This window comes from Aphelocoma coerulescens, chromosome 1A, assembly GCF_041296385.1.
Source record: "Aphelocoma coerulescens isolate FSJ_1873_10779 chromosome 1A, UR_Acoe_1.0, whole genome shotgun sequence".
NCBI lineage: Eukaryota > Metazoa > Chordata > Aves > Passeriformes > Corvidae > Aphelocoma > Aphelocoma coerulescens.
Window position 1 is genome coordinate 59595829 of NC_091014.1, and position 16157 is coordinate 59611985.

General features: G+C 37.5%; 1 protein-coding gene across 7 annotated transcripts in view; it reads right to left on the reverse strand.

The window, feature by feature from the left end:
* Positions 1-16157, reverse strand: part of PARPBP (PARP1 binding protein) — a 41838-nt gene that overhangs the window by 19633 nt on the left and 6048 nt on the right. For 5 of the 7 annotated variants that reach the window (XM_069003002.1, XM_069003003.1, XM_069003004.1 and 2 more), the window contains exons 3-6: positions 13841-14071; positions 12836-12943; positions 11231-11401; positions 7684-7838 (exon numbers count right to left, since the gene is read on the reverse strand). In XM_069003002.1, the coding sequence (XP_068859103.1) occupies positions 7684-7838; positions 11231-11401; positions 12836-12943; positions 13841-14071 (665 nt within the window). The other 2 variants (XM_069003008.1, XM_069003007.1) reach the window with 2 other exon arrangements.

Consider the following 16157-nt stretch of genomic DNA (forward strand, 5'->3'; position numbering starts at 1 on the left):
TTTAAATATGGAATTACATATGCAATATGCATCTCACGATAATTTTTATAGCAGCAAAAGTGAAGAATTTTTTCTCTTTTTAATTCTGAAAGTGGAGCAAGAAAAGTAGTTGAATTCAAGAATGAACTTGTTACGTTAAACAAAACAATGCCATTTGTCTAAGGCAATAGAGAACTGGAAAGACCTTATCCCTTCTAGTCAGTGCTCCTGCTAAAAAGCTTTTTGGGACGTTTTATTTAGATCACAGGCTACTGATATGTGGTATTCTAGGATAAAGTGCTTCAGTATCACATCCATAGTCTTTTAAACTGCATTGAAGGAGGACTCTTACCAAATTCAGTCAGCAAATACAGTCACCAAATGCCACTATGACACATTATAAAATAGCTTTTTTTTTTTAAGCTAGTAATACGATTCTGTTCAGAGTCACATGCAGCATTTCTTTGTTCCAAATTTATGAACCAAAAGAAAACTCAACTAGAAAACCAAATTCTATCTGTATCTATGATAGAAATAACAAAAGGAAATTCATCAGTGTAATTTTAAATGGAAGAAAAACCCCAACACTTTAGAAACAACCATCTTCCACTGTCCGACAGAGAATGTTTGAACAGACGCCTGAGGTCAATAGTACAGTGGCAACCTTCCAACGAGTGGATCCAGCAAAGTCCAAACATGACCATCAGCATGAAAATTCACAAATATTTTAGACCAACTGACAGAAGGAATGGCTTAACTTCTTCAGCTTTAACCAGCACTAAAACAAGCAGGATTCAGCTCACCTGTCTTGTAGCTAAACAAGTGTCTGCATATAGATAAAATGAATCATATGTAAAGAACGCCTTCTTTGCACCAGTGCTCCTAAAGAGAGTTTAAAAAGAATAGTACAATGTAAAACTCCACCTGTTACCCAGGCACTGGACAAATCATATCTTTTGTCACTGGTTTCTTCTACTAAAAATATTCCTGGATCTTGTGCCCACTTGAAACTTTTTGCCTTACATCATCTGAGGCCCAACCTGACCCATTTCTATCTCATTTTCCTTACCAAACCATCTTTACTTATGTAGAAGTAACTAATTTATAAGACACTAATAGCATACCTTGTCTATTTTGTTCCTACTGAGCTTGCCAAATTAACAAGCTTCTCTGCTTACCAAAAATCTAAAGGACATCGGCAAGAGCTCTTCTTACAGAACTCAGGCCTTAGTGTGAAAAGTTAATACAATGCAGGGGCACTTCTATTTATTTTCTGGAAATACATCTTTTTTGGAAAAGACTAAAATAGCATGAACAAGGAAAAAAAAGTTGAGAATATGGACAATACTCAAAACCTGATAAAAAGCAGAACAGACTCCTGAAGTCTATTCCAGGAACAGAAAAGAATACATCAAAATTCTATTATACTAAGTTCAACATTTTTATTCATTTATTTCAAGTTCAACAGAGGTAAAAAAAAAAGGATGACAAATATATAGCTATCTGATTTAGGTAGTGGGAACAAGTACCAGAAAAGAGATCACAAACACCCAGTGATCACAGGGTGGGAAGAGATCACAGCCTTTTTTTCCTTGTTATGGATTTAAAAGATGTTTTAGAACTTGACAAAAACTGATCAGTTATCTAATTTTTTGGTTTAGAGCTATAGGAAGAGATTAGCAGTAACTCCATTCTCAAACACTAAACAGCAAGATGTCAACTAGAACTTGATCTACCTGGGTAGAAGAGTGAATCAAAATTTATCTAGGAAACAATACAATACAAATGCTTCTAACAGGGCAGTAACCATGCCTTTAAAGCAAATCTAAAGGTTTAATTCTAATTATGTGATATGCATAAACTAATAAAAATTAGCAGTTCATGTTAATTTAGATTTCAAAATTTCAACAATAAAATCATATCAGTGAACTTATCTAGATTTTAAATACGTCTGTAAAAAAAAAACTACATCAAAGCACTCAGTACTCAAAAATTCAACCTCAAGCAATAGATGTATGATTATTAATCTAATTTCCTAACATATTAACATTAAGTGAATACTCCTCCTTAGACCCTTTGGAGTTTCACAGTTTATAATATCCATAACAAAAACACAGCAAAAACCCAATCCTGTTGCAGAGTATTTTTTTCATGTTGCTGCTGCTTTTGCTGTATTGGCTAAAATTTCTCTTTTAGCTTGGTGGAAGAAACTAGAGTGACTCTTCTTATTCTTCATCCCAAGCTTTGCTACCCAAGTCTGGTGACAAAGTTAGTATAAAAGTAAACAAGTAATCTTCCCAGAATAAGTCTTGATAAGCAGTCATTGAATTCCCTGTGGGAAAGCTCTGAAAGGCAAAGGAGCTCAGGAAAGCTGTTATTAACTATAATATAAATGATACTATACTATAATAATATGAGCACAGGATAAGTCCATCACAATACTTAGGAAAATATGCAGAAATATCAGCAGACCAGCTTGGCTAAACAGTGAACTGATGACAGCTTGAAGGCAAAAGGGCTTCACACAGAACGGTGAAGAAGGGGCAGATCACAAACGATCTAGAAACATCACCCTAGAATTTAGGGATGTTTTCAGGAAAACCAAAGCTCACCTGGAGTTGAGAATTATAAGGAAGGTCAAAGGAGCTTCACCTGCTGAACAAAGAAAATGAGGGATTTTGCTGAAAGACATATTTTGCAACAGTGTGGACACAGATAAAATAAAAGTACTCTGTGCCTTCTTTGCCTCAGTCTTCACCAACATGGTCTCCTGGGCCTCGGATAAGAGAAATTTTTCAGAAAAGAACTGCCAGCAGTGGATAAAGATCAAATCAGGCTTCACTTGACAGTACTGATTATACTGAAGTACATTGAACCAAATGGACTGCATCCAAGAATCTTAACAGAACTGGCAAATACCCTTACATAAGACAACTTCATATCATCTCTGAAAAGTCATGGTGACCAAGTGAGGTCTCCGACAAAAGACCAGACAGACAGTTTGGGGGACCACAAGTTCAGCAGCCTCACTTTGTTCCTTAAGAAAATAATGCAAAGTCTTCTAAGAAAACATATCTGGGCATATGAAGGATTAGGTGGTGGCTGGTAACTATAAGCATGTATTTATCAAGTGTAAATTATACCTGACCAATCAGTTTTCCCCCTATAATTAAACTACTTGATTTGCAGACCAGGGGAGAATGGTGGGTGCCATTTAGCTTGATTGTAGATTGTAGCAAGGCTTTCAACACTGTCAGAGAATACTCTTAACATACAAGTATTGATGCTACAGTCTGGATGGATGGACAAAGAGAGGAGTTAACAACTTGTTGGATGACCATGCTCAGAAGGTAGCAAACATGTTGTAATAATGCAGTAACACAGGGGCCTATCCTGAAACCTGTGTTTTTTCTATTATCTTTGGCAGTGACTCTCTAGAAATACATGCTCATCAAGTTTGCAGATGACACCAAATTGGATGGAACAAGTCAATACGCTTGAGGGCAGAGCTGCCATGGAAAAATACCTAGACAAGAGGAACGGGCTGACAGGAACCATATGAAATTCAACAAGACATGCAAAGTCTTGGAAAGGAATAACCCCTTGCAAAGATACAGCCGGGGAGCAGCTCTGTGTAAAAAACCTGGGAGTCCTGGTGCATGTTCAGCAAGCGAGCCGTGAGCCAGGAGCATGCCTTGGCAGCAAAGAAGGCCTACAGTATCCTTGGCTGCATCAACAGTAGCGTAGCCAGTAGTCTGAGGAATGTGATTATCCCTCTCTAATCAGCACTCGTTGGACCAAATTTAGAATACTGTGTCCAGTTTTGGGCCCCCAGTCCAGGAAAGACACTGATAAACTGGAACAAGTTCAGCAGAGGGCTGCCAAGCTGGTCAGGGAGACATGCCCTTTGAGAAGCAGCTAAGGGAACAGCTTGTTCAGTCTGCAGAAGAGAAGGCTTCAGGGGGATTTACTAAACAGCTTTCCAATACCTACAGGGTGGCAACCAAGAAGATGGAGACAGACTCCTCATGTTGACAGACAGTGAAAAAAGACAATAGGCATAAACTGAAACAAGAGAGGTCCCAACTCAATATAAGAAAAAAACCCACAACTTTTCACCATGAGGACAAAAGCAGTGGAATAGGTTGCCAAGAGGGAGATTAAAAACCTCCAAGGATGGAGACTGTACAAAGCTTCTCTGGATAAAGCCCTGATTAACCTGAGCTGACTCCATAATTGACCCTGCTTTGAGCAAGATGTTGGACCAAAAACTTTCTGATATTCCTTCCAACCTGAATTATTCTATAATCCTAAATTTAAGCAATCCTATATACAATGTTTTGCATATGCTTGCACAACTTTCCAGCAACTTTAGACCACAAACCTCCAGGGCTGTGTGAACACAGTCCAATTAACTCAAAGATCCAGCACAAGCCCAGACAGAGTCCAGTGTGCTTTCTCTCCCCAAACACTACTGCACCCCGAGATGCAATTACAGCTTCTCAAAAGAAGCCCATAAGAAATAGCATTTTCCCTGTCGAGGGGAAGCTGAGAGCACTAATCCACACGATGAAGGCGAGCTATACGATGCTCCAGCAGGCTGCGGAGGCTGCAGGGGCCCGGCATGCAGAGCCGCTCCGAAGCGCTGCGCTCACTCCGATGGGGCGAGCTCGACTCGGCTCCAGCGTGAGCTGGGCGATGGTGACACCCAGTGGCCACTGCCTGCTCCGAGGGCAGCGCCCAACTGAGGGGAAAACATGCTGCCAACCTCCCAACTCTGCTACTCTATAGAATCGGTGGGGATTTTTGAACTGTATCTGTAAGTATACACACCGCACACACCTCCCCATACGAGCCATCAAGCACAGTAACCAACACAACAAATGACCTTCCATCATTCAGCTTTAAGTCACACGCATTTTTTAACAAACTTGGGAAAAGTAACTTCCAAAAGTTCTCTTGGCCTAAAAGAAAAGGGTTTCCAGAATGATGGATTAGCACTGCAGTTTCTCATTTATACCAACAGGAAAGAGTTTTCAGACCCTAAGGTGTATAATAATCATTCACTTCACTGACAAATACAACACTGATATGCTCCTTGTCAAGAAACAGGTGCAAAAATGAACATCGAAGTTCTCCATTTACTGTATAAACATTGTCAAAGTCTTGTATGTACATATCTATAAATAGTTTTAGCATTACAACTTCTATGGCACCTCCAAAAGTTAAGGAATATTCAGGCTACTGATTCTTGACAGACTAGTGATTTCTTCTAGTCTTAGACATCTAGAGAGTGAGGAGAGGCAAACAATTTCAATACGCCAGAGATTTGTAAGAACATTCAGTCTTCAGTGAATACACCTTGAAATTACCAAAGTTCATTTTGTCTTTCCATTTCTCCTGCTATCAGGAGTGCCATATTTGAACCAAACTGTCGGATTCATTAAATTTCCACTCTGTTTGACAGATTTCCCTTTGTCCATCTAATCTACTTCACTTTCTTAGTGAAGTAGCTCCTCACTAATCTAATTCACTTCCTTAGCTGAATGATGGGGAGATGAGAAAGACATCTTTGTTATTCTCCATAGGTTAGCAGATACTTAATTGAGCAACATCTACTATTAAGTTCAGAATATTCTGAAGCACTTCCCACCACTGTCCAAGATCTTCAATTTGGCTTCCAGATTCCCAAAGCAAAGGAATCAAGCAGATGAAGAAAGCCTCTTTTCAACTTGTGTCCCACAGTGACCCATCATTTTATTGGCTACTTTGTATTTTGTACAATTAAAAGTTTCATAAGATCTCCACTGAAACAAAATCAAACCAAAATAACAGACTTATTGTTAAGTAAATAACAAAGTACAGCATTTTTCTTGTGGCATAGCCAATAGAGAGACCTGGTTAGGGCAGGTTGGCTAATCTTTGCATCAGAGAAACAGCAATGCTGCAGACAGGTCGTCTAGTTTGCTCTTGGATTTCTCAGTGGGTTTCTACAGATGAAGCAAGTCAAGCTTCTGCTGCATTGCTGCCTTTTTCCCCTCTGGTCTTTAGTTTGCAGCAGTTACAGAGCTAGAGAAAAATTTTTTGCATAGAACTGCATCCTCTGGAACTCCCAACAACTGCCACATGACAGGGAGAACACAGAGACACAGTCATCATCCATGTGACATACCAAACACTTGAAAACATCTATAGATACATACATGAAAACCGTATTTTACATTGTGAAGGTATAAACCCCATATGGAGTATCAGAGGTACTATAAACACCACAGTACAGCCACCTTCCACTCCTGATCAGCAAGACACAGTGATACTTAAATGCATACAGCCAACTTAACGCACATGCCAGTATGTGACATTAACAAGATTTCTATCCCAAAATAAATGGAACAGCAGGTGCAGCAGGGAAAGCTACACAATAAATATCTGAATGCTAAAAAGCATTTCCAAGCTCTAGAGAATTCACCCAGTGAGAAACTGGTAACTCCCAGCAACTATCCAAATATTCTCACACTTAGACATCCTCTCTTTTAATCAGAGAGGTAATTACCAAGAGATAGCATTTCATGTTACACTTTTCTGGACTGTATTTACCTGAAAAAGTGATCTTTCCATACTAAAGAGTTCATGCACAAATATTTTTCCATTTCTCATTTTTTATCAATATACAGTGCCAGATACAATTTAAACAACAAAAAAGAGCATATACTACATATGTTGAGCTAATAGTTTTCTTTAATCACCAGCACAGACAGTATGTCTCTGGCATCCAGGATGTTGAAATGAAAGAACAAAGAAGCAGAACAAAAAAGTAAGACAAAACTGCAAAACAACTTCAGAAATATTTCCCGCTTCCAGCTTCAATGGAAACTGAACATTAACTTAAATAAAGCTTACTTATAACATTTTGTTTTCCACTGTGAGGATTAGATTCAATTCAAACAAAAAAAAAAAAAAAAAAAAGAGTCTTTAATATCAAGGACAGAACTATTACAGCTGATTTGCCAAAGATCTGTATGGAAAAATTATTGATTATCAATGAAAAAATTATTAATTTCTATGAAGCTTAAGAAAATAGCTCTTCTCTCAGTAATAATGCCAGCACTTACCAATTCAAACCCCTGTGTTACATTTACACTTCTCTAATTAATCACACATTCATAAGCCTGCCCAGAAGACTAACTTCAGTTCTTCAAAAATGTTTAAAATCAGTGACTCCACCAGAGCCTCCCTAAGAAATAATTCTTATGCATCACTTATATAGCTAAAATGAAAGAAAGAAACGGCTAAATAACCAACACTGTCATTTGTTAGCAGCAATAAAGACTCCTTTACATAAGGGTAAAACAGAATATGACCAAAAGGAAGCAATTAACTAGCAAGAAGTAAAGCACATATCAGTTTATGTACTTACCAGACTTCACAAGGTGGAATTCTTTGTAACTTCATTTACAACCAGGCAAGTAACCAAACCACCATACATACGTAATTTGGTAAAAATTGAATACAAAAAAAACCCTCCAAAAATTCATAAGCTTACCCCACTTGTTCTTCAATTGTATTTCCAAATAAGGTTTAATTTTTAAACATTTATCTTTAGTAACTCAATTATTTTAATTTCTTTTGTTCCTCCTCATTGGAACACAAGCACAAGAAAAGGAGGTGCTCATCAAGACAAAAATGTAACAGAAAATCTATTACCTTGTATTTAAGATTTCACCAACAATTTCTTGCAGCTTGTCAATAAAATTAACAAAGCTGGAAAGCCCTTTTACATGGGCTCTTAAAGGATCATATAAAGAAGATGCAGAGTCTCTTCCTCCAAGTTCCATGGTCCGGATAAAAGATGTTGCCATCTATTAGGAGAAATATTCAGAAATATCAAACTGTAGACATTCATGAACTGTACACATGTTGAAAGTAAGCCTCTCCTACAGGTCTGCAAACTGTGTAACAGCTAGCTGATGGCAGAAATAACTTACCTGAAATCAAACAATGCCTCTTAATTGCAAGCTTTGTACATCTCACCATAAATATTTGCAAGATCAATACTTAAACAGTACAGTAGTATTAAAGAACACAAGCCAAAGTAAAAATGACCCAGCTAATTTGATATTTACATCAGCCTTTTGAAAGCTTAGGACAAAAAACTTATTAAAACAGGGTACAGAACTCTTTTATTGTTGTGGCTGTTTAAATGCTCCTGCTGGCCTCACAAAAACTATTTTCATATTCAGAGGGCTGTCTGTAACCCAAGAACAATTTTAACATAAGCATGTAGAAGTTCACTTCAGCATTATAACAGTTTTCAGAGATACAAATAATGTATACTCAAATCTTATCAAAAATGATAACAGCTAAGGCTTCTGTCATTCTGAGAGTATCCATATATTTTGATATGCTGCAAGACATTGAAAAGAGCTGCCAAAAGTATACCTTGGAGTACAACTCCCAAAATTTTAAGGCAACAGGGTAAAAATAAGGGTAACAATCCAATGCACTTCACACAGATGCAGCAACATTAAATCTACACATAAATTTTCATTTCAGACTACAGAGCTAAACCATAAAGCTCTTAGGACAGGAAAAACTGGAATTACTCTAGCACAGAAAGTAAACCTGCCAGTATTTTGGTCTTTGTGCTAAAGATTTCCTATGGATCAAGTACACAGTTCATAGGACCTTGCCTTCCCAATGGAAAATACTCCACTTCTCCAAGATTTCTACAAGACACAGATGCCAGAAAAGATGCCTTCTTTACATGGTAAAGAAGTTTCCCCCTCTGGCAACTGTGAAGAAGATGGTAAATCCAGTCCACACATGTACAGGTTTTTTATACAAAAAACAACAGAGCATTAGGAACTAAAATAATTAAACCTGAAAACAAAACTTCACAAATTTTCCATATTTATTCAACCATAAAAGTTTGAGAATACAGCTGCTTCAGTGACTACATACCCATACTGTTTTTAACTTGGACTGCTGTTGTCTGTAATGAGGTTACACTGCACACAAAATTAAATGACTATTTTGAATATGAGGGAGTACACTGGTTCTGTGGACAAAATTCTTATTTACCTTTTTTCAACTATTTTTGAGATGGCTCTGTGCTGACAACAAGTATTGCAAGTATAAATGCACCTCACATACCAAACTAGACTATTTAGCAACCAGGAGCACTGGATGTGGATGCTGTAGCTTTTTTAATTCCTACACAAAGGCATTGAGAAAGACTATGCCCCTGTCTGGTGGGGTTTTTGTCCAGCTCTCTGCCTCAAAGTAAAATGAGCTGGGATATCCCACATCAGTCTCAGAGAATTTCAAGACTGATCAAGCTGCAGGTGACATGAAAGTTATCACCTTCCCCAAATTCTGAGTCAAAGCTGAGAGAAAAAAAAAAAATGCAATAATGCCCTTACAAATTTTGGCTTCTGTTCTACTCTACATTTCAAAGGCAGGGTTTTTTCACCAGCTTGCTCTAAGAAATTTCTACACAGAAATACTTTAGGTTCCAGATGTCCAAGGTTTGACAAACACACATAAAAATGCTAGTTTATTCTTTAACCAAAATATTTACAGCACTTTATAACAAACATGTTGTAATGCATGGTTAACAGCTTGATTTTGTTAATACCATACTGTGATACTGAATGAATTCAGCCTCATTTCTATATTGGGTCAGGTTTTGGTAGGCCCAGGAGATAGAGGGGTGGCTGCTGTGAGAAGCTGCTACAAACTTCCCCTATGCCTGCTAGAGCCAATGCCAGGCACCTTCAAGACAGACCCGCTGCTGGCCAAGGCTGAGCCCGTCAGCAACTGTGGTAGAGCCCCTGGGATAACATACTTGTGAAAGAAAAAACAAACCAAAACCTGCCCAACAGCTGCTGAAGAGAAGAGTGAAAACAAGTGAGAGAAACAACTCTGCAGTCACCAAAGTCAGTGAAGAAAGGGGGAAAGGTGCCCCAGAGACCATAGCTGCGATTCCCCTGCAGCCTGTGGCGAAGACAATGGAGAGGCAGCTGTGCCTCTGCAGCCCATGGATGTCCACAAGAAAGCAGAGATCCACCTGCAGGCTGTGGAGGAGCCTATTCCACAGCCTCCACACTGGAGCAGGTGGATACCTGAAGGAGGCTATGACCTGCAGGAAGCCCGTGCTGCAGCAGGCTCCTGGCAGGACCTGTGGATCTGTGGAGAGAGGAACTCCTGCTGAAGTAGGTTTGTTGGCAAGACTTGGGAGCCTGTAGGGGCTTAATGCTAGAGCAGTCAGTTCCTGAAGCACTGCACACCTTGGAAGGGACCCACAGTGGAGCAGTTTGCAATGAAATGCAGCCCATGGGAAGAAGTTTGCAGAGGACTGTCTCCGATGGGAAGGAGCCCATGCTGGAGCAGGGAAAGAGTCTGAGCAGCCCTACCCTTACAGAGGAAGGAGCAGCAGAGGAAGTGTGTGGTGAACTGAGTGCAACCCTGGCTCCCCATCCCCAAGCTACTGTGGGATGGGATAGAACAAATCAGGAGTAAAGTTAAGTCCAGGAAGAAGGGAGGAATGGGTGAAAGGTGTTTTAAGAATGGGTTTTATTTCTCATTACTCAAGCTTGATTTGATTGGCAAAAAGCTAAATTAATTTTTCCTAAGTCATGTCTGTTTTGCCTGTGACAATACCGTTGAGCAAACTTCCCCCATCTTTACCTTGACCCATGATCATTTTGTTATATTTTCTCTCCTCTGACCAGCTGAGGAAGTGAGTGATAGAATGGCTTTGGTGGGCATCTGGGCAGGGTTAACCCAGCACAATTGCTTTTAAAGGGATATGGTAAGCAGAAACATCTTCCTTTTTTTTGCCTATTTTATTTTATATGCATACTCACAACCTCACTTGACATGATTAACCACGATTTCAAAATTTTAGAAGCAGTAATAAAAGCCTATCTTATATTCAGGTTTAGGACAGCAAATCTTTTCCGGACTTCAGTCACTGTTTTGGATGAACAGTCTCAATGTCTTTTTTCCAAAATCCCATTTTAGAACTCTAGACATACACACACAGACTTTTTTCTGTCCATCTTGAGATCTCATGACCAAATAAGCACCCATTTTTTCCAACAATCTATTGGCTTTTTAGCTTTAAAATTTTGTCCATGGTGCTATTTGACTTGCCTCGCAAACAGTGTTGAATATTAGATTAAAGCCACATTCGCTGTTTAGAGAGCTACTTCATTGACCTCCAGGAAGTTTCATTTGACACACATACCAGGAAAATGGACATTTTTCTCTCCTGTGAGGCATGTTTCAGGTTAGTGAAGGCTTCTCTACCAAGTCCTCTGTCAGGAACATTTAGAATATGAGCCAATGCCAGATCATCCTTAGAATTCACCAAAAGGCTTAAATATGAACAGACAGACTTCTTTGCCAGGATTGTCACCTGCATGAGAAAAACATCACACAAATTGGTCAACCCATTGCTAAATTATGTTCCATTTTATGTTAAAGTTAATTAGACATGTACTGATGTAATTTTTGGAAGAGTAAGAATTCACCTTGCATCATCTCAAAATGCTACTTTATGCATGAGGGTTCTGAAGTCTTGATGAAAACAAACATGATAAATAAGTTAGAATTGCACAAATGGACTTGAATATTCATAAGGTGTTTGAGGGCTGGATCTCTAGTCATTAAAATTGGTTATAAATATCTATTTAGAAACCTCCTCACAGACATTCCTTTTCTATCTCAAGGCAAATACTAGCACCATTAAACCATGTAAGAATTTGCCATTAACTTCAAAAAGACCAAGATTTTAAACTACTTGCCAGCTCTGCCACAGATTCAGTAATTTTTTTCTCTTGGCATTCAGGGGATTTCAATCAAACTCCACTGACTGAGTTTGGACATAAATTGTGACCCAGCCCTACCCAAATAACCAAATCATATTGTAATCACTAATATTGCAGCACTGTTCTGGACCCTGTGAGAACAACAGTCCCAGAACAGAAGAATTTGCAGTTTTGATACACACAAAGGGAAAAAAAAAAAAAAAAGGCCATTAACAAAAGAACATATAACAAGAAAACTTTTATCTGCTATAGAATATCTTCTTATACCACAGAATGTATACAACAAGATGCAGTAACAAAATCAAACATGTACCATTGACAGGCTGCAAAAACAGTCCTCAGAAAAGGAAAAAAGAGCAATGAATATTTTTACTGCACAAGTCAGAGCAGCAAGAAAGCCACTGTGGTAGTGGTAGAAGTGCTATTTAGGGGGAGAACCTCAGTTCAGAACATTATCTTCTTGTTCAAAAATATTCTGTGTTATACCCAAATAAATGGCAATTTCAAATCAATATTAAGAGAAAAGCAAGTTTGGAAATGACTAAAGCTCCAGCATTTCAAACACTGTTAGAGAACATTCAGAGATTCTTATTTTGGTGGTTGAAAGGGTAAAGGGAAAGAATCAACCCTTCTAGAGAGTCCTTAAGTCCTTTATTGGGACAGTCAAGCCTTGTTTGCTTTGCTACAGCTACCAATACAGTGGCTATTCAGATTTCATCCATATGTAAGAGTACTTCACTTATTTAATGCTTAGTCCAGACAAGGTTTGAGTGATGGTGTACTTGCAGAAAAATTTATCCTACATCAAGTATCTGCCTTCTGGACTGTCTTCCAGAACATATACTTCAGCACAGAGCCCCATACACACCCATAATATACTCAAGAGATAGAAAATTTGAATATGCAGGTTGTTTTTTTTTTAACCCAGCCACAATTGAATAACAACAATCGGAAAATAAAACTATGTTATATTTCACCTTTTCAATAGATACAGAACATTACAAGAGAAAAATAATTTTTACCTTCATATGCTCCTGGCCCTGTCTGTTGATTTGTGTAGGAGTAGAAAGAACAGAACCATTATTTTCTTGTGCATTCAATACACCAGAAATAAATTCCAACAGTTGAACCTTTAATAAAAAGATCAGAATAAACTTAAATATGCAGATGACTAGAAAGCAAAAGTGGTTTTAAAACCTGGTGTAAACCTACCTCTCTGCCACTTTGCTAGTGTTTGAGGTTAGCACAGCCCTTACAACCTACTTTTAGTTTTAGTCTTTAAAAGTAAAACTGTTCTAGTAGAGAAATGAGGTATAAGATTCATATTAACTTAGAAATTATCTCAAACAGTTATGTTATACACTTGCACTAAAAGCCTCTGCTTATGTTCTGGAGAACATTTAATATGTTATGCCAAGCTTAGAAAGAGCTCATTAACTGACCCAGGTTCCCTGTCTTTCCCACAAAAAGGGGGAGAAAAAGAAAGATACATTAAAAAGACTAACAAAAGACCTGCAATAAGTTACAACAGAGCTGTGACTGAGTGGCTGAACTGGAACTTCTAAAAACAAAATCTAACATGCAAATACATGTATTGTACAGAAGTTTTTGTTTAAAAAGCATGATATTTTCAGAATGGTAATCATTAAAAATATTTTGGCTGCATATCAACATACAACCAAAACTCCATGACATGTTAATTACTAAGCTTTGTTCCAGTTTTATTAAATCTCTACAGGTTATTTTCCAATTCAATTTATGGCAAGGAGTGATTTATTCATCAGTTGAATCAGAGTTGTGGGACTGCACTATCCAGCAGAATAACAGAGAGAAATAATTTTTGAGTGAATTTAAGATTTCTTAACAACATTTAGTAATTTAAACTCAAGGGCTTCCCCAAAAGAAAAAAAAAAGTAACTTCTGAATAACCCAGAGCTCCTGCGTATAATCAGAAGTGTCATAAATCCATAACGGGAACAAAAAATATGTCAAAACAAGATAAGAGGTCAAACAAACATAATACTTACAGGGGATATGCTTTCATCTTCAGGTAAAAGTCCAAGACTATAGCACTTCTGACATATGTCGATTAAATCTAACATATTGCTTCTTGATAAGAAGGCATGATAGGCTTTTTTCACATCAGCATAATTTTCAGGTTCTTTCATGTTTTCATATGATAATCCTAGTTTGTCATGTAATAAATACTTCCAAGTTTCCAACACATCACTAAGTGATACTGTGAAGTCTCCATGGTGCTAACAGAACCAAAATAAACAAAAAAAATTATGTTTCATATTCAGCATAGCTTTGAAAATAAACTTAAAACAAGCTGCATATATATTTGAAAATCTATTATAATTTAAATTTATCTCAAAGTCTTACTTATAGTTGAAGTTCTTCCACTGCTTTGCATTTACAGTTAATTCTGTTGTATTCTGTCAGTATTGGTTCCTGATCTTTAAAATACCAGGCATGTATATCAAACTTTACTCATGAGAAAATACTGAGTGTTGCATGACTACTTCTTGGATAAAGTTCTTCATTTGCAGAAATAGTTTTCAGCATGGCAGGCATTTCCTTCCCAAAGGCAGAAAATATGGCTCCCTTACCTTGCTTCAAGCAGTGAACTGGGAAAACATATGTCAACTAAAAAATAGCTTTTCTTTCTTATGTTAATAGAGTTAATACTTTAGCCTAACATTGACAGTGTTGCTACATAGTTCTAATAAATACATTAAAGCCATGCACACCCCTCTGTTACTAGTACTATAACTAACATTGACTATACAGTGTAGACTACACTCATCCTCTCAAAATTATTAGATTATGTTCTATGTGCCCCTCTTCCATCTCCTCCAACTACTTGCTCTTACCACCGTCTCTTTCAGTACTTGACTCCTCATTTTTGTCCACACCCTGCTCTTTAAACTGAGTACCAGTCCCCACTTCCTGCTGGTAAACTTCTGTCCACACTACTGGTATCTAAAGCATTCCCCAATATATGGAAGCAAAAAAAAAAAAAAAGAGTTGTAATTTACCATGAAACATGATATAAATGCCCTGTGACCAAGTAACAAGCCTTGCTTTGCACTGTCCATAATGGCAGATGGCTCCTGTCTAGAGCAAGGATTTAATTCTGTTTTGTGACATTTCCACATTAAGCAAATTATTTATAAACACCATTAGCAACAGAGCACAACATGAAATAAGAAAACATGAGACATTCTAATAATTTAAGTTATTCCAGCCCAAATTATGCCTCCTTTGGTTTCTAGCATATTTAGTACAACTTTCTCAATAGACCTGATTAAATACACAATTCCAAAATTGTGGAAGTCAGCTATTTTGATATTGTGTAGGCAAAGAACTACAAGTGAAAATTAAAGAGCACTCCCACATATTAGCTTCAGAGCACTCTTTCGCCTTTTAATTTGTGCATGGGTTATGATAAATCAGCACTGTGAGCTTACATGTTATTCCACATATCACCAGAATATTAAAATGGCATATATGTTTTCTGAAAAGCACCTGATTTTCATTTCAGCCCCTCAAAAAATTAAACATATAATCATATTATAACCTAATTTAAACAGATCAAAGCAGCAGTAGATGGGGGGGGGGAAAAAAGTTGTTTTCTCACTTTATTTTGAATCAAAATCTTTCAGGATACCAAGTTAAAGTACAACTTCATAAGGTATCTAATAAATCAAAACCTTTCCTCACCAGATCAAGGGCCTGCAGAGATTAGCAAAGTTTATATTAGTGCTGCAAAAATATTTTAAATCCAAATACTGCATTCCAGATATTAACCTTTGTGATCAGGCATTCACTGTGATGGCATATTCCATTACTTACACAGTCAATTTGTCAAGCCTCTGGTTTTAAAATTAACTTTAAAAATACCGTGGTGTTTTACAGTAAGCATTTGTCAACTGGCTAATAGCTTAAGGAAGTTCAAAAAGTCACATGTTTTCATTCTATTATAAGCAGAACAAGTATTTTATTGCATAGGAATAGAACCAATAAGGTATTATAAAGCATCTTTACTTCCTGGTAGTGCAGTATATTAAGTTTCCTTGGGACTCTTGTCTTAGAATGTCTGAAATCCAGTACCAATATTCCACGCTTAAAGACACCATTTTTTACTATTTTCTAGGTATTGCAGGTTTTCTAGTGCTAGCTACATAGCAAATCAATTTCTATTTTGACTGCAAATTGTTTTAAAAATCAGAAAGTTGTGCATTTCAGCATCAACATGTTGGCTTCCACCTTCCCCAAACAAATGCTCATTAAGCCTTTTTGGAATATGGTGTAAAAGACTGCTCTGCTTAACCACCAACC